Source organism: Garra rufa, chromosome 2, assembly GCF_049309525.1.
Source record: "Garra rufa chromosome 2, GarRuf1.0, whole genome shotgun sequence".
Taxonomy (NCBI): domain Eukaryota; kingdom Metazoa; phylum Chordata; class Actinopteri; order Cypriniformes; family Cyprinidae; genus Garra; species Garra rufa.
The window spans coordinates 11004734-11025137 of record NC_133362.1 but is presented as its reverse complement, the minus strand read 5'-3'; the positions used below and the strand labels follow the sequence as shown (position 1 = coordinate 11025137).

General features: G+C 35.2%; 1 protein-coding gene across 1 annotated transcript; it reads right to left on the bottom strand.

Moving 5' to 3' along the window:
• Positions 1-1998: 1998 nt before the first annotated feature.
• Positions 1999-19910, bottom strand: kmo (kynurenine 3-monooxygenase). Its single transcript, XM_073833718.1, has 15 exons — positions 19754-19910; positions 18518-18587; positions 18149-18246; positions 14953-15042; positions 13877-13925; positions 10956-11043; positions 10379-10544; positions 10230-10301; positions 8635-8756; positions 7668-7815; positions 6495-6552; positions 5538-5620; positions 4428-4529; positions 4265-4324; positions 1999-2914 (listed from the first exon to the last, which is right to left on the bottom strand). Exons 1-15 carry the CDS (start codon positions 19829-19831, stop codon positions 2774-2776), a joined length of 1425 nt encoding a protein of 474 aa, XP_073689819.1. The 5' UTR covers positions 19832-19910; the 3' UTR covers positions 1999-2773.
• Positions 19911-20404: the final 494 nt, after the last annotated feature.

The window sequence follows — 20404 nt, the reverse complement described above, 5'->3', positions numbered from 1 at the left end:
TTTACAAACCCGCTCCGAAGTTCCATTCTGAATCAAATGAATTATGAATCCGCTCCGAAATTTCGATCTGAATCAAAAGATTCACGATCACGCTCTGACATTTCGATCTGAATCAAAATATTCAAAAACACGCTCTGAAGTTTTGCTCTGAATCAAAAGATTCAAGAACTCGCACTAAAGTTTTGATCTGAATCAAATGATTCACAAACCCACTCTATAGTCCCGATCTGAATCAAATCATTTGCAAGCCGCGCTCCAAAGTTCCGATCTGAATCAAAAGATTCACAAACCCGATCTGATGTTCTGATCTAAATCAAATGATTTCAAACCCACTCCGAAGTCCCGATCTGAATCAATCATTCGCAAGCCGCACTCCAAAGTTCCGTTCTGAATCAAATGATTCATGAACCAGCTCCGAAGTTTTGATCTGAATCAAAAGATTCACAAACCCGATCCGAAGTTCTGATCTAAATCAAATGATTCGCGAATCCACTCCGAAGTCCAGATCTGCATCAAATGATTCATGAATCCACTCCAAAGTTTAGATCTGAATCAAATCATTCGCAAGCCATGCTCCGAAGTTTTGATCTGAATCAAAAGATTCACGAACCCGATCCGAAGTTCTGATTTAAATCAAATGATTCACGAACCCACTTCGAAGTCCAGATCTGAATCAAATGATTCACAAACCCACTCCGAAGTCCCGATCTGAATCAAATCATTTGCAAGCCATGCTCCGAAGTTCCGATCTGAATCAAATGATTCATGAACCCAATCCGAAATTCTGATCTAAATGAAATGATTCGCGAACCCGATCCGAAGTTCTGATTTAAATCAAATGATTCACGAACCCACTCTGAAGTCCAGATCTGAATCAAATGATTCACAAACCCACTCCGAAGTCCCAATCTGAATCAAATCATTCGCAAGCCGCGCTCCGAAGTTCCAATCTGAATCAAATGATTCATGAACCTGCTCCGAAGTTTCGATCTGAATCAAAAGATTCACAAACTCGCTCTGAAGTTTTGATCTGAATTAAAAGATTCACGGACCCAATCCAAAGTTCTGATCTGAATCAAATGATTTATGAACCAACGTTCAAAGTCCAGATCTGAATCAAATGATTCACAAACCCACTCCGAAGTTCCGATCTGAATCAAATGATTCATGAACCCGCTCCGAAGTTTCGATTTCAATCAAAAGATTCACAAACACGCTCTGAAGTTTTGATCTGAATCAAAAGATTCACGAAGCCGATCCGAAGGTCTGATCTAAATCAAATGATTCGTGAACAGCATGACAAAGTTTAAGAGGGTAAACTTCATCATTCAACTGAACTGTGTACTTATGCCAAAGCAATAACCCTAAGCAGACAGAATATTTGTACAAAAAAACATACCCCATAGAAATGTATGGTAAGGTGCAATTACATTAGCAACATTTTGTCGGCAAAAAGGTCTGTACATTGTCAACAGGTTAGCTATGCATAAGGATCACAGTTATGTGAAGTCCCATTGAAGCCTGGTTTATACTCAACCTGTCATATAAAGTTGTCTTCGTAAGCTCACAAAGTAGCTTTCTGTTGGCGTTTCAGTCATTTTTTATGACCATGTAAACCTTACAAATAAAAATCAGATACTGGAAAATCACTAAAGACATAAGCTAAATACCAGTTGGTGGTTTTAAAGAAATAGTTTTTCTAGCGTTTATAATTTCATGAAAAGGACTTATAATACAAAAAAGACATGCTTGTGTTTGAAAATGACAAGTGAATGACCGACTGCATGTTTGAGTGGGCAGAGGGCATCTGTTATCTCATTCATGGATAATGCCTCGCGGTGGATTTGTGGGTTAAACATGAATGAGGATTTACATGACAGTCAAAGACCATCAGGAGGACTTAACATTTCTCCCACACTAAAAATAGATTATAAATGACAATGGTTTTGTGCACTAAAAGTGAGATACATAGGCCCACGAAGCAAAAGAGTTCACACATTCAGTAAACAAACCATTTTATTCAGTCAGATTTAAATAATTAAAAATAATGCAATTATATATGTATGTGCTTATAGATTACAACACCCACACAGATGTGATCTATATGTACAGTAAAAGCATACCTGAATTATTACTAAAACAGAATTATACATTCTTAGTCCCTTTCTACAATTTCAAGCTCATGGTGACTTATTTAAAGAAATGTTCTGGATTCAATACAAGCTAAAGAAACGCAAGACAGTTGGTTATCACGGAAAATAGCCGAAATATTCTCAATTCATAATGGACGTACACAGAACCAGGAATTAAACATTAAAATGTATAAATGTTTAAAACACTTTAAGACTTTAAGTCTCGAATACTAAATGTTTTAACAGAATAATTCATGCAAATCAGAGTTCCTGTAGCTCAAATAGAGCATGGTACTTCCCAGGGAATGCTTGAGCTGGTTGACCTGGGATGCAAGTAAATTGCTTTGCATTAAAACATCTGTTGATGAGAAGATAAGTGCTTTAGCTTTAGCAAACACACCAGCTGCACATTTCCACTTTAAACCATCTGGAAAGCTCATTTTAAGTGCACTAAACTGACGAGCTACTCAGTAATTTTCTGTAATGATCAACATCATGCTATAAAACGCAAAGCTTAACTTGTATTGAACAAGACTTCAGTTTTGGTCCTATACAGAGCCATTAAACATTTTTTGACAGAGCTTTTGACAAGGCAATGATAAGGTTGCTGAACAACTTCACAGGATTCCCTCTGCATTTGTTTAGAAGTGCTTCAAGGCAAGTATACGGTTCCACAGGTACTCTGCAGAGATGCTGGGCAATTTGTGAGAGTATCTGATCAAGGCAAATGTCCCTCCTGCAGCAGACACAATGCCACACACCCACAGACCTTGAGTGATCACCTGCAAAAGACCAGCAAGATGTTTATTTTTTTAATCTGTCTTGTTAATCTTTTTAAATGAGCCATGCAGGCTAATCATCTGCTGTGAAGAACAATTTCCATGCAGTTTGGACATTTATTATTAAATGAAAAGCACTATGATTACCAAGGTGGAAAAAGTGGACTTCCGTAATGTACTTAAAGTGCTTTATTTTTACACACTAAGCTATTTTTTTTAGTGTTTAGTACTTCTTTAGATAATCTTAAGAACATCTAAGTGTGCTTAAATGTGCTATTTTGGGACACCATGAATATGAACTAATGTCATTTTAGCATGCAGTTAAGGTCAAAAGTTTACATACACCTTGCAAAATGTGAATTATTGGACCAAAACAAGAGGGATCATACAAAATGCATGATATTTTTTTATTTACTACTGACCTGAATAAGAGATTTCACATAAAATACTTTTACATATAGTTCATAAGAGAAAATAATAGTTTATACAATTTATAAAAATGACCCTGTTCAAAAGTTTACATACAGTTACCTTTTTTTTTTTTTTTTTTAGAGTTCACGAGTCCCTTGTTTGTCCCGTACAGTTAAACTGCCTGCTGTTCTTCAGAAAAGTCTTTCAGGTCCCACAAATTATTTGGTTTTTCAGTGTTTTTGTGTATTTGAACCCTTTCCAACAATGACTCTATGATTTTGAGATCCATCTTTTTACACCGAGGACAACTGGGGGACTTGTATGCAACTATTACAGAAGGTTTACTCACTTTTTTAAACTTTGAATTTGAAGATCAGGATAAATCTAACTTATTTTGTCTACTGGGAAACATGTAAGATATCTTCTGTAGCTTCTGAAGAGCAGTACTAAATAAAATAAAAAAAGATATTTAGGCAAAATAAGAAAAATATACACATCTTCATTCTGTTCAAAAGTTTTCACCCCCTGGCTGTTAATGCGTTGTTTTTTCTTCTGAAGCATTACTGAGCGTTTGAACCTTCTGTAATAGTTGCATATGAGTCCCTCAGTTGTCCTCAGTGTGAAAAGATGGATCTCAAAATCATACAGTCATTGTTGGAAAGGGTTCAAATACACAAAAAAAGCTAAAAAACCAAAGAATTTGTGAAACATTTTACAGTTTATAACTGGATAAAAACACTAAAAACACAATTTTTCTACCATCAGTCTATAATGTGCTATTATGACCATGACACTAATGGATTTTCATGTGAAATAATATTTTGTTGATAGCTCAGAATGGAAGAGCCACTTTTGCCTCACACGGTTGCTGATTTTACAGTGACACGGGTCGTTTGTCAGCCAAACGTTTATCACTTTCAAACACACAGGAATTGTCTTCACCTTATTTTGCCAGTGCCAGCGCTTCACCGCTTCATGGTACCGTGTTCTGGTGAATGTGACCTAAGACGCAAGTAATCCGGCATATGAATTAGTGAACTAACCAACAACACTCTTGTAAAAAACAACAACAACAAGACGATACAGAACACAAAAAGGCTCTTACCATTGTGTAAAGTGGGATGATTGTTTTAGGCATGATGAAGTGAAGGAAATTGTCCAGGTATTTTCGAAACAGGAAATATCTGGAATTGACGTGTGCTCTCATCTGTGACACAGATCACATAATGAGTGAAGCTAACAGCAGCATTTAATGTTCCAAGTCTTGGTTTGACCTAAACCTCTTGGAAACAAATGTGTGTGTATTTTTCACCCTGGCATAATGAGGTTGACCTGTGTCACTGTGGCCTGTATGTCACATGCGATCAGCTGGTCAGACTCATTACTGCTACTGTGTCAGTGTCTGTTTTGTAATGAGTGTGTGTATATACTACTTAATGAACAGTAAACAAGCACAGCTTTGCTTAGAAGCTCTGATAAACAAACTTTTTAACTACAACCTATGACCTTGATATTTCTAACTCTAAGAGGTGATACAGGAATATTATATCCTCTTGTCTATCCATTCGTCTTTCAGTGTATTATCATATCATGGTTTGGTTAGTTACCCAGATGCACGGACATATTGGAGTTACAACAGCATGGATTGCACAGTTAATGTACTACTGAATACATTGTTCTGCTCATTTATGCTGTCTAAAGCATGGGAATAAATGTGTGGAAGCTGCTAAATCTTATAGAGAAGGACTTAGTAAGCATGAAAGGCAACAATAGTTGATAAATCGAAGTATGAGTAGTATTAATTAAGATATTAGCCTAATATTTTACCTACATGGTCGGTAATGATAAGAACAAACAAGAATGCTCCGTTCAGTTTGGCCAACCACAAACGCCTTTTTTGCACTCTTCCCTTTAATTTGTTTTGACTTTTGGCAGTCTGTAGTACTCCAGATGTTTTTCCCGATTAGTACAGCCCGAAACATGACAATAATTGACCATTTTCAGCAGCAATAATCAGCAAAATATGCAAGTTTTGTTCGATGCAGTGGTATTGTTAAGTTCAGTGCCGCCAATATGGCCGATTAATGATGTATTAACACTGTTTAAAGTTGAACTAAAGAGCTGCAAGTAATCTGTGAAGTCATGTGACAGCAGGAAGTGACAGCACCTAGTGTTCAGATACCGTATTGCAGCAGACATTGAGATGCTGGCATACCTCTACATAGTTGTACATGGCAAGGTCAGCTATGGCGTGATCGTCAGGTACACGGACTCTGGTGTATTCTTTAAGCACAGCAGCTGCAGACAAATCATATTAAAAATTATTTATTATTTGGCATTTCTTAGATTCCTCTTAGCAATCATCTTGTGATGTTACTCTGAGATTAAATATTTCAAAACATGTATATGTAGATTTAAAAGATGGATGTACTTTAGATTTTTTGGGAGGAAATTAAAATAAATTCACACTGCTGTTCAAAAGTTTGGGATCAGTAAGATTTTTTATGTTTTTTAAATTTCTTATGTTTATCAAGGCTGTTTATTTGATCAAACTACAGAAAAAATGTCACATTGTGAAATATTATTACAATGTAAAATAATGTTTTTCTATGTTTTTGAATTTTCAGCATCATTACTCCAGTATTCAGTGTCACATGATGCTTCATAAATCATTCTAATATGCTGATTTACTATCAATGTTAAAAACAGTTGTGCTGCTTAATATTTTTTTGCAACCTGTGATACTTTTTTCAAGATTCTTTAATAAATGAGATAAAAAAAGAACAGCATTTGTTTAAAATAGAAATCTTTTCCAACAATACTACTATTCAAATGTTTGTGGTCAGTACATTTGTATTCTGTCTTTGTTTTTTTTATTTAATTAATACTTTTATTCAGCAAAGAGGTGTTAAATTGATAAAAAGTCATAGCAAAGACTAATACTGTTAGAAATATATTGTTCTTTTTAACTTTTTACTCTTATCTGTGACATGCAATTTTTCTGTATTTTTGATCAAATAAATGCAGCCTTGATGAGCATAAGAGCAGCAGTGTATATATTTGTTTATTTTTAATTAAGTTTTTTTTTTATTAATTCAATTAAACTTCAATTTAAATTTCTGAAATCTTTTAAACTCTCATACATTTTTTTGTAAAGCTGTTTCTTTCTTACCAAGGTTTTCATTCAGCTGGTCCATAATCTCATCAAAAACTAAACAATCTTCAAAGCCCTGTGAATCAAAATATCAATTACATTTGTAAAACAAAACACATATTTATTGGTTACTAATATTCTTCCACTTGCGCTAAACATTTAAATCAGCAAAACCCTCAATGACTACATTTAAAAGCACACAATTTTTAACTAAGATCCATATCAGGGTTAACCTGAAATAAAATACTAAATAAATTCAAACTTAATTATTTCAAGTAGCAGCCAAAAAAAATACTCATTTTTAATTTAAAAAACTAAAATAAAAATAAAAATAAATAATAAGTTAGTACTTTTAAGCATTTTACATTTATTCCAAAATAATAACTCAATGCAGTAACAGTTTAAACAATATATTTTATTTGTGAACTTATGATCAGCAATTCCTTTTAATAGTTAACTTTAACTTAATTTTTGTATTTTTCGGATCATCAGTCATCAAACCTCATTAAATATCGGTCACAGACACAGAGATTAACTTTAAATTTATTTAAATAAGCTGATTTCTCACTAAAACTACCACATATCAGGTTTAAGGATATTTCAAGTATTATTTTGACATAACAAAGTGGTTATATCTAAATGTGTGAGTTGCTTACTTTTTAAATTTAGTCTTCCCATTACCACCATTATATTGTTCATTCAGACTGATTCAGGCAGAATTTATCGCATGAACCAATCACATTTGCCCCATTCATTCTCAATTACCCCCCACCAAACTCACGGCATGCTTTAAAAGGTCTGTTAAAACTCATTGGGCTCAGGGGAGGCAAGAGAAATGCGGACTTCCACTGTAGTTTTAGCCGCTGGTGTTGGGACAGTGTTTCTTTAGTAAAACGAGTGATTTATTAAATTTTGTAATATAAAATATAACAATAAAAAACTAATTCAAACTGTCAATAAACTATAATAGTATCCCAGTGATACTAAAATAACACTGGCCAAGCTTTATTCAGTACAAAGGATGTTTACGTGCTCCAGAGCTATTGGAATATTTCTGTAAACTGTTAATCACATTTCATTTTATGTACAGGTTATGTTTACCTCACTGAGAGCAATTACAGCTGGAGACATATTGAAAAAAAAAACTGAGGCAGGTTGATGAGAATGACTATCCTCACCACCCCCACTTACTGCATTCATGCCTTGACCATAGAAAGGAACCACAGCGTGGGCCGCATCTCCCATAAGAACACACTTATCAAACAAATGATACGGGGTGCACTTCACCGAGACCATGGCCTGAGCCGGCAGCCGGAAGAAATCCTGTTTGAGAGCCTCACTGTGAAAACACAGACATGTAAACACACTCAGTCTGAGAGAATACATGCAGGAGCCGATAACAAACATACATATATAACAATGTCACGTCTGTCTGTGGCACAATGACTCAGTGCTTGATTATGTTAATTATGACATTTAATGTAGTACAACCTCATTTAAAGCCTCCTTTTAATTTAAATAAAAACTACATTGTGTACAGTGGAAACTTAGTTATTTAAGATATAATATGAAAGCCTGAAACTTATAATGTTATATAAGGGTCAGTGTTACAGACTGAAGTAATGATGCTGAAAATTCAGCTTTGCATCACCAGAATAAATTACATTTTAAAATATATTCAAATAGAAAGCAGTTATTTTACAGTTTTTACTGTATTTTTAATCAAATTAATGCAGCCTCTGAGAGCATAAGAGCTTTCTTATCAAACTTGTCAATGGCAGTGTACTGCAAAATCACATATTTCTGTTGGATTTTTCAGGGAATGTAGATATTTGAATAATTTTTACAACCAAATGTAAATCTTGAGCAAATCGAGAACATCTTCTTCAGTCAATTCCCGAATGCCGAACTGCACACTGAGCTGTTTGAAACTCATTTACAGTTCTGTGAGGTCTGAAATCACTCAGTGTCCTCACCCCATCATCTCTGTACTGTATCTCCTCATCGCCTGCTGTATTCATATTAAAAAAGTCGCCCGCTGGGCTGTGTGTCTGTTAGACAGCAATTTCACACCTCACTAAGATGTGACCTGAGAAAGGCATGAAGCAGAAAAAGAGTGATAAGAGACTGAAAGAGAGAGAGAACAAGCTGTACTCACACTCCTATTAGAGGTACAAAGTCAGGAAAGTATTTATGGAAGAAACGGATGACCTCTTCACTGGTGCGGATCTTCTCGAAATCTTCAAAGGGCATGAAGAGTGTGCATGTGAATGTCCTGTCCTTCAAAAATAAAAATTGAAAGAAACATGAATTTCCACAAGGAAACCACAACATAACCAAAGCAAACGATTTTAATGTAGCTTCAAAAGTTTACGAACACCTTGCAGAATCTGCAAAATGCATGTTATTTTTTATTTAGTACTAACCTGAATAAGATATTTCACATAAAAGATATTTACATGTAGTACACAAGAGAAAATAACAGTTGAATTTATAAAAATGACCCCGTTGAAAAGTTTACATACACTTGATTCTTAATACTGTGTTGTGACCTAAGTGATTTATTTTTTTTGTAATATTTGTTCATGAGTCCCTTGTTTGTCCTGAACAGATAAACTGCCTGCTGTTTTTAAAGTCCTTTAGGTCCCACAGATTCTTTTTTTCAGCGTTTTTGTGTATTTGAACCCTTTCCAACAATTACTGTATGATTTTGAGATCCATTTTTTCACGCTGAGGACAACTGAGGGACTCATATGCAACTATTACGGAAGGTTCAAATGTTCACTGATGCTCCAGAAAGAAAAAAACGATACATTAAGAGCAGCAGGAGGAAAACTTTTGAACTGAATAAAGAAGTGTACATTTTTCTTATTTCGCCTAAATATCAAGTTTTTTCATTTAGTACCGCCCTTCAGAAGCTACAGAAGATACTTTCATGTTTCCCAGAAGACAAAATAAGTTAAATTTAACCTGATTTTTAAATTCAAAAAGTTTTAACCCCCGCCTCTTAATGCATTGTGTTTCATATATATATATATATATATATATATATATATATATATATAGGAATGTTTTATATTTTTGGGGAAATTTAGGAAATACTAGTACAGAGACTGTGAGACTTTTTGCATTTGTGCATTTGTATGCCAAAGCTTGTATTTGTGCTGGAAAACCACATTAGAAATGATAATAATAATGATCATAATAGTCATTATCAACTTAATAAGAGATAATGAAAAGAACATCACAATTTTTTAATAAATAATAAAATATTGTGTAATATTTCATAATAATAATAACAAACGAAAAAAATATTAATCAGAAAGAAAAAAATTATTATTAATAATTACTCTTACTGATCATAATACTACTACTAATAATAACAACCAAAAAATAATAGCTAATCACAAAAATGCGCGTGTGTGTATATATATATATAATTTTAATAATAATAACAATAAATTAATTAATTGTTAATCACAAAATAGCTTTAATAAATTATAAAATAGTCTTTAATGTTTAATAATATTAATGACGACAAAAAAACGAATGAATGGATAATCATAAAATACTACTATGTATAAACACTAAAATATTAATGAATATTTGTTGAATAATTAAGTATTTAATCAAATATTCTTTACTATTTTATAATCATAGTAATAATAATAATAATACCATTACTAAACAGTAAAATAATAAAATATTCTTATGTTAAGATATAAGTAAAATAAAGTTATAACATGACCTTACCAAATTGGGCAGGGCAATCATCATAAAAGTGTTCCTGGGCCAAATGTGCAAGTAATTGGGCTCCATTGCGAACTGAAAGAGATGTGAGCAGACAAAATGAGGGCAGATATGCAAGTAAGACTGTCAGATAACATTGCTGTGACACTCACATCTCCGTCTTTAGGAAGCATGGTGAGCTCCATGTACCCGTGGGGAATGTACGTCTGGCTGTAATTGAAACGACTTTGCCGTAGGAACTGCTTCCTGATGGCTGAGAAAGCTCCATCACAGCCTACGATCAGATCAGCCTGCATCTCCGTCTTCTGGCCATCAGGTCTGTAAAGAGATGATATTTCATTTGCCACTCTACTGAAATATAATCTAATTCACACAAACTCTTGTGATCATGTTTTGGGGAGCCAAAACTAATTTCATTTAAAAAAAAATCTTAAAGGTATAGTTCACCTAAAAATTAAACTTCTGTTTTTGTTTATTTTATTCACCCACATCAGTTTTATTCATTTTTATGTATTAGTTTTAGCTGACTTTATTTTAGTACTTAAAGCTACACGAAAAGAAAATGAGAAATGTTTTAGAAACTAGCTGAAAAAAATAATTAATCTCTTATTTCAATTTATTTTGTTTTAAGTAATGAATTTTGGGGGGTTACTATTCCTTTACATGGTACCCAAAGGTATTTTGAAACAATATCATGGTACTGAAGGACAGTATGTGATTGCTGTTTACCCAATGAAGGTCATTGTTCCCGTTTTTGGACTCCAGTCGTGCAGCTTGTGATTAAAGTTCAGTGTAGTGTTTGGATATGCGTCAGCCGCTGTAAGAAACCATTTCAATTCTGCATGTTTATTCAGTAAATAAAAGTAATACGATTCAAACAGGCTTAAATGTACAAAGACTTTGACCGCATCCCAGTTCACATGCTTAATGTGACACTTATTAAGCGTTCAAGCGTGTAGTACTGAAACCCTGTAATTGTTAGAATGGCCAAGGATCAGCAATCTCCATGTAAAACTGATCAGGCAGACCAAACCGTAAAACATAGAGACTTCAAACTTGGAGGGATTGTAGTACTCACACCGTCTACAATGTCACCTAGGCTCGCCCCAATCGGCCTGACGGGAGCGCTACAGCGATCAAAAGTACAAAATGGCTCATAACTCCTAAACTATTCGTCACAGGCTCAAGTGTCTGATGTTATTGGACTCCTTGGCTCACGCTGGACAGAACGAATTATTCGGGTGTTTTCCTGCAAACAAGTGCAGGAAGATTCTCCAGAGAGTGAATATCAATAATTATCTAAATAAAAGTTGTACTTTCGACTCTGTCACAAAGGCATGCCAAAACTTTTGAAAGGAGTAGGGCTGTCTTAACTAAAAGAGATATTTTCGCCAAACACAAAATGCATATGTAAGAGCTGAATCTGAGGTCACTTGAAAAAAGTCCCAGAGCTTGGCCACTGGTTGGCACTATAAGAGGGAAAAAACATGAAAACAGCCACAACTACACAAACGTTTGTCCTATGGACTTGAAACGCATGGTATACGGTACGCACGGTCTTGGTCCCGAGTGCCACAAGTGTCTATAAGGGCATGTCGCATCTAAAAAAAATGGCAGCCATAAGCTAATGAACTTTGAACACCTATTAAACAAGGTTATACTACAGGGCTGTTGAATGCTTGAATCTGATTTGCTGACGAACGTTCTAATGGTGTGCATTACTTTCAGGGAAACGCACGGCAAATGTAGTTCCAGGCAGAACTTGACCGCAGTACATGTCTATATCACTTCGCCATACGATTTCAGTTATTTCAAAGGTCCTTACAGCCTAAAACAGCAAAATAACCAAAACCCACAACGACACTGGCCAAAGTAATAAATACAGTAAACAACAGGATAAAAACGACAGATTATTTCCATGTTTTTGCCACAATATTCAGTTTTATTATGTACGGAAAGCACAAACTCTGTTTCTCCCACAGTTTGCAAACGCATTAGCATACGCGCTAACGTTGCTATTAACAACTTAAAAAATAGCCTACTACATGACACTTCCCACAAGCGAGGTAACAACGGCATGGTCTTGAAGAAAATTAACTTAAAGTTTAACTATTAGTAGAGACGACGTTGCCAGTCACCTTTGAGAGACGCACAGACTTGAGAGAGGTAATTCATGCACTTAATCTCTCTCCCTCTCTCTTTCTGTCTGTCTGCCAGTCTGTCTAAACTTCATTATTAAGTGCATTAGTTTGCTATCAATGGCTCAAATGTCGTTACTAGGTCTAAAATTAACTTTTGGAACTAGCATGAAGCTGTTGGATGAGCTGCGTAAGAAATGAATCCTAATCACAATAGCGTTTTAAGAACAAAAACAGGAAGAAGGTCTTGAAATATATCATCTGATGGATGTGTGGTAACCATAGTATAAGCTGAATAATTGACTGAATTCTACGAAAATAATGCACACCTGAGGTGTAACGGCCATGACGCGCATCACCACCTCGGGTGTGCATTATTTAAGAATTCACTGGCCCGTCGTCAATTATTCCTTACTTGATAGAGGTAAATCGGATCCAAAAATTGAAAAATATTGGATTTCTTAAGAGCGTAAACGATTGCATATTGCACGGTTTTTCACATATATGCATGATATTCATATCATACGATAGACCTCCTAATTCCAAACATCTTTGCCTCTAGAACAGGGGTGTCAAACTCAGTTCCTGGAGGGCCGCAGCCCTGCACAGTTTTGTTTTAACCCTGCTCCAACACACATACTATGCAGTATTCCATTAAACCTGAAGGACTTGATTAGTTGGATCAGGTGTGTTTAATTAGGATTGCATCTAAACTCTGCAGGGCTGCGGCCCTCCAGGACCGGAGTTTGACACCCCTGCTCTAGAACCACTGCTATCAATGAAACCGTTTGTTAAATGATTGAGAAAATGTAAAAAAAAAAAAAAAAACTACTTTTGAGAACTAGTCCTAGGGTTTTCCCTCAATCTGGAAAAAACACTGCAGTACAATTCTCTGGACTCTCTAGGTCAATAATTATTGAAGAAAGGTTGAAATTTACCCTATAAAGTGCTATAAAGAAGCTATAAAGTGTTCGTTTAGAAAAGGGGCCTGTCCAAATATACCTAGAAGCCAACAGCCTAAACGAAAACTCAAAACTTCACAAAACCCGGTGAGCACATGCAAATTAATAGTAATATGTAATCGAATTGTATCTCTTACTAAACTTATTGCTAAATAAATTGACTAACTTTTAGTCATCATGAAATGGCGTTCACATGTTTGCAATCTGTAATCTACATTGCCATCTACACAGCCTTGGTGAACATAAGAGACTTCTCCAAAAATATTTGAATGGTATTTCAAATGTAAACTGGATTTTCAACAAGTATAAATAATAGGGCAAGGCTTGGTAATTGATCGGATCTTGAAAAGTAAGCGAATAAAGGGAGGACTTGAAAAGAAATATATTTGGATATTTGCAAATTGGGATGTAGGTTTTTTTTTTCAAAAGAAACCAAAAATTTATTCCAAAAATGACGGTACATAAGGCACCATACATAAAGTATAAACTGGCACATTCAGTGTTTCAAATGTCTTTTGAAATGAAGTTGGGGAATGAAATGAACTGCTACCTGTAAGAAGCTCCTTGTTGAGGTTAGCTCTGTCCACAGAGAGGATGTACTACAACAGAAAGAACAGCCATGTTTAGGGAACATCCAGGCTAGAGTCAAGTTTAATCTCTATTATTCATGTTCTGGATTTTCTGGGATATTTTAAGTCTGAAATGATGGATTTATGACAGCCATGGAGTTCAGTCACCTGAAAGGCACTATAATCTACAGCTTAGATGTCATAACTGTTTAAAAGCATCTTGACACACACTATTGTTTGCCGCAGTGAGTGTGTTTTGTGAGGGATTACATAGCTGTAGCAATAAGCTAATGGTTTAAAAGAAGTTCTGTTTCTGTCCATCTGCTGATTTTCAGTAAATATAATCTCGGCAAACCTCATGAGGCACAAAATGAACACACAAACTGGGCCAGAGATTTACATGTCAACTGTTCTCATAGCATATTTAAGAGCTTTCTGTCACAAAGACAACATGAAACTGTGTCTCACAACCCATTTCTAGGCTGTGACATATTTCTGAGTCAAACAGGATATTTTTTTGTGATAATCAGTGGTTCTCAACTGGTTTTGCTTCAGGACCAATATTTAATGTTTGATCTTAAAAAAAAATTCAAATAGTATACCTAACTTTTTCAATTAGTTTTTTTACATAATAATAATAATAATAATAATAATTTTTCAAAACCTGTCCATGTTACTTTACATTCATCTGAATTTCTGAACTTCTACGGCCTTTTCATTTCAGAATAGCTTAAATGTGACAAGAAATGAAACGTGCTTATTTCTCCAAAAAGAAGTAAAACGGTTATGCAGAAGTCCTAATTGCTACTATTATGTGCGTATTATGATTGTAATGATTAACAAACTGGTTTAAAAGGAGATGGTTGTATTGACTCTGCTGGAGTCATTGGTCACATATTAGCAAACAAACGCCATGCAAAAATGCATGTCTGAGGTAAATGTTCTCAACTAGTGGGTGAATAACCCTGTACCTGTGCAACAACTTTACTGCAACCTGTCATGTGACTATATTTGTGTGAATATAAACGTGAAGTATGAATGAAATAGTTATTGTTACCTGTCCCTTCTTGCCGTAGGGTATTGGAGAGCGTTTTCCATTCATATTATGGATCATACGTGCATGCATTGGAATCCCTTTAGAGATTATCTACAATAAAAAACAGATATTACTGTCCAAACTTACTGCCATCAGCAAAGAAATTGTAATGGAAACAATTTACCATTTCATTGTCAAAATATTATTATATACAGTCAAGCCCGAAATTATTCATACCCCTGGCAAATTCTGACTTAAAAATACGTTTATTCAACCAGCAAGTTTTTTTTAATTAGAAATGACACAGACATCTTCCAGAAGATAATAAGACGATGTACTAGAGGCATCATTGTGGAAAAAATTATTACTCATCTTTAATTTACATTTGAACAAAAAGTGGCATGTCCAAAATTATTCATACCCTTTTCAATAGTCAATAGAAAAGTCTTTATTGGCTATTACAGCAATCAAACGCTTCCTATAATTGCTGACCAGCTTTTTGCATGTCACCACCGGTATTTTTGCCCATTCATCTTTAGCGATGAGCTCCAACTCTTTCAGGTTGGAGGGTCTCCTTGCCATCACCCTGATCTCTAGCTCCCTCCACAGATGCTCAATTGGATTTAAGTCAGGAATCTGGCTGCAAAACGTTAATGTTTTGGTCTGCTAACCATTTCTTCACCACTTTGCTGTGTGTTTTGGGTGTTGTCGTGCTGAAATGTCCACTGGTGCCCAAGGCCAAGTTTCTCTGCAGACTGCCTGATGTTGTTGTTGAGAATTTTGATGTATTGCTCCTTTTTCATGGTGCTGTTTACTGTGATTAGGTTCCCTGGTCCACCGGCTTTATTGCGCCCCATTCTGCCCTTTTACCAGTGGTGCGCTTTCGCTCCTCCATAAAAGCCAAATTTCACATGCAAATCACCTAAATCATGTAAGGTGGCTTTCATAAAATGGGATGTGATTGATTTATTAATGTTTCTTTGATGTTGTGTTTTTAATAGCACGTAAGAAAACTTGCTCTGTCCTTTGTTAATGCACTCAGAGACGGAGCAGAACACGGACATGAAAGTTATCTTTTAGCTCAAGGTGCGCACCTAAACGGTCAAATACACGCAAAAATATTTCAAAATGAGGGGCTTGATGATTATTCATGTAAACTCTTGTCAGTTATGTCTTAAATGAACATAAACAGTTGAGAATGAAAATCCGTGCGTAACAGTATAATGGGTCCGTGTGGTTAAAGCGGCAACACATAATATTCCTTTTGGCGTCTCTGTGCCTAATATGAATAAGACGTAAAAATACGTTTTATACAAGAAACATCACTCACTGCTCTTGAATGAAGGACGTTTTTAGTTTTAATAAGAAACAAAGCATGTTTAACTATTAGAGAGAAGACATTGTTTTATTTTACATTCAAATTCAATTTCTGTAGTATTGTTAGACTACTTTAGACTTGCATAAAAGTATTCAGTATTTTTAAAGCACTGTTTGTTTTATTTGTATCTTTTTCTAGCTGTATTGCTATCTTTAAATTAATCACTGTGTGAAGTTTTGGAGCCTGTCATAATCGTTTAAATAATCATGATTACAATATTGACCAAAATAATCGTGATCGCCAAAATCGAGCAGCCCTACCCCCCACCATGTTTGACAGTGGGGATGGTGTTCTTAGGGTTGAAGGCTTCTCCTTTTTTACGCCAAATGAAGGCTACATGATTGTGGCCAAACAATTCAAATTTTTATTTTTTTTTGTCCAAATGAGCATTTGTAAAGGCCAAGCGGGCTTTTGTGTGCCTTATCTGGAGAACTGGTGCCCTCCTTGGTCTGCGTCCATGGAACCTAGTAGTGTGCAGTGTCCGTTGGACTGCCTGCCTTGATAGCCCTTTCCTGACTTGTGAGCAGCCACAATGCGCAGCCGCAGGTCCTCAGTGAGCTCCTTTGTCTTAGCCATGACTGTCCACAAACCAAAAGCAGAGAGCTACTGTTTTTCACCTGTTGAGTTGATTAAAACAGCTGTTCCCAATGAATCTGTGTAATTAGGATGCTTTAGAACAGCTTGGACTATTTGGAATGGTATAGAACTTTGGATTTTCCCATAGACTGTGACAGTTTGCAAAGGGTATGAATAATTTTGGACATGACACTTTTTGTTCAAATGTAAATAAAAGCTGAGAAATATTCTTTTTCCACAATGATGCCTCTTGTACATCATCTTATTTTCTTTTGGGAGAAGTCATTTCCGCAAGAAAAACTGGTTGAATAAAAGTACCTTTAAGTCAGAATTTGCCAGGGGTATGAATAATTTTGGGCTTGACTGTATAAAACCTTACAAGTCAGTGAAGTACAATTTGAACTAAAACCAGAGGGCAATGACATTTTTTTTAAAACATAGTCAAAACTCCTTACAGAAGCACCAACCTTAACCCTAAGATCTAGGTTGATGGGAATGTTGCTTCAGAACCAACAAAGGATGTTGATCCAGACAGATGTTCTATTTGGGTAAATGTAACATATTTTTAGTACAAGGGCTCACAGCAGCTCTGTCCATCCACCTTATGCCTCTAAAGCCTCAGACTGACTGTCACACTCTGTCAGATATGAAAAATCATGTTAACTCAGGGTTGAGTTCATACGGTATTTCTGATCTGGCATTCCTGACTCTGTCAGGCTGAAAAGTCAAACAAGTGTAAAATAGCCAAACCACAGAGACACATGACTCTGTGCTCACTATATAAAATGCAATACTTCCTGTAATGACTTTAAGTTTGACTGAGGATAAATAGCATTTGACCTAGTTGTACATGGTCAGACTTCCTCATAGTACTTTCAACACTTCCTTCTGTGGAAAAGCATGGGACTATATAATTCATGAGTTGTTACTAGTAGTTGGCAAGTTCTTTGTGAAAGAGGAATTGCATGCTAATATTGCACCTAAAACCATCAATCGTGCTGCAAAGTAATAACAGCTCCAAGGGGATTGTGTCTTTAATAAATGTACTATACTGCAAGCCGCTGCATGATCAAAGCATCTGCTAATGGCAACTTATTACTTAATCAAAACACAGTGCTATGCATTATTAATTAAAGTGCTTAGTGTCTAAGAAAATGTTGAATCTGATGGCCTAAAGAGGACACAAATGCATGTAAAATGAGAAAACATATACCCCAGTGCATGAAACTCCTACAAGAAACACAAGTTCATTACTAAACCCACCTTATCCTCCATTCCCACATGTTTCAAGGCCTGGCGCCCCCTATGGGACAGGGCCAAGTTGATGCTTCGGCCCTTCACGACTTTTGCCTGCCGAATATCTAACAGAATAAAAGTTTAAATGAAGATTAAGGCTAAAGAAGGCAACTGAAAGAGATTTGAAACCATATATCTGTGCAAAATTAGACTGTGGTGGCCTAGGATTGACTAAAATCCTTCCACAAGATTATAAGTGGGCTTAAAGATTTATTCAAAGACATACTTAAAAAGTATTTGGTATGAGTACTAAAAAGTGGAGCAACATAACTGAGATGCAGAATGACAGCCCTAAAATAATGTCTTGATTAATGATACTGTAAGAGATTTCTTTACCTTCTCGAGATTCATAGACTGCAACGTCAAATCCTCGTTTGGCGAGGAAGCAGGCGTTCAGCGATCCAACCTAAATTGACAGAATGAGAAATAGATTATTTATGACAAACTGATTGCATGTTTTTGAATATATACCATGTTTGCACACTAAAATCTATTGGAGTTCAATTTAAATATTAGCCTACATATCATGGTATATGAAAATAGTAATTATTTACTATCATATGATGCTAGCTGTACCATGATTCAGTCACAGTACATTTTTGAGTAAGAATGTTAAAAATTACATCAGATTTTAGGGCTTATAAAAAGCTTGCAATGACCTATTTTTTTCTTATAAACTCGTACTTAACTACAAAGCATAACGAAAGAGGAATTAAAGAAATAATGACTTGAATGATTCTACTTTAATCACTTTATTTAAAATAGCTATATAAAAGTGTCCTGCTGAACTTTCTCAGGTCATGGCTTTAGATAGACACTGGCTGATCAGCACAGGGTATAAACCAAACATATATTATATACAGACAACATTCTTGTACTTTGTGCCATATGCTATATTACTAAACATATTGTACAATCAATCATTTTTATGTCACTCTCTTAAGCATGAATCAGCATTAATCAGAAGATTAAACCAGTAAAGTTGGAAACAGTTAAGTTGTTTATGCAAGTATGACTCATAAAAGCACTTTATGAAAACAAACACACTCATAACTCACTGGATTCGTTTATGATATTATATTCTGAGGTTGTTATATTCAAAGCCATGAACTGCGTGTAACAGAAAGGGTATACATTTTATTTAATGTACATTTAATTGTATGTATTTAATGTATATAATTCTTGTTAAAGTAGCCCCTACAGTACACTATAGCATTTAAATGACAATAAAGTGTATAGACTAAAAAGTCTGATTTTCATTTCACAAAATCTGTAATACAACATGCACAGAGTTTCATAACCACTTTGTCAATCATTAACATGCTCTTGGTGTAAGTTCTCTGAATTACTGTGAATAACACATTGCATTTTAAAATAATTGTCCTTTTGTTTTGTTTTTTATAGGAAAACATAACCAGAGAAACATATCTATGTCAGTAACTTTTGTTTCAGTTTCTGTGACCCCTCAAATATTTTAACATCCAATGACTGCATTGATAGAGACAGCTAGTAAATGAGAGAAATTTAAGGTACCGGTATGTAATCAAGTCATAAAGATCAAGTGATTCTCACCAAACCGCCTCCCACTACCGCGATCACTTTCCTCTTACTGCTGCTGTTTTCATGTGTGTATGTAGAAACAGTCTCCATGTTTAACAATCCTAAATTAGTGTTAAGAGGGTCTGCTGGAATTACTGACTGAGTTTCAAAGAGTTTCAAAGTAGGGTTTTGTGGTTATGAAGGAGGAGCAACACAAAGTCAAACATCGACCTGCCGGATCAGCAGATCACTTTTTATCACACCTTCATTCAGTCAGTCAGTCAGTGAGATCATCAAACCCAATCAAATTGCACACAAACACTCAAACACACACTTTTTAACACACGGTTAACATGAGATCTGTAAGAGTCAAAAACAATTTTTAATAAACGAAAAAATATGTTCTTTCATTATATGTCCTAACTACCGAATATAAAACTTGACTTATCAAATATATGGGTGTGACTCATAATATTCTTAACAATTGTAATATCACCACCTAGTGGAAGTGATCAAAATTACAAGGATTCGTGTTCGACGTCAGGACCACAACGTGACTACCTCAACGTTCAAATGGCTCAGTCTTTTTAATCGGTCGTTGCTATTTAATATTCATTCTGTAATCGTCGTGATTTGACAATATTTAAATACTCAGAATCCGTAATAATGAATTCAGGATTTCAC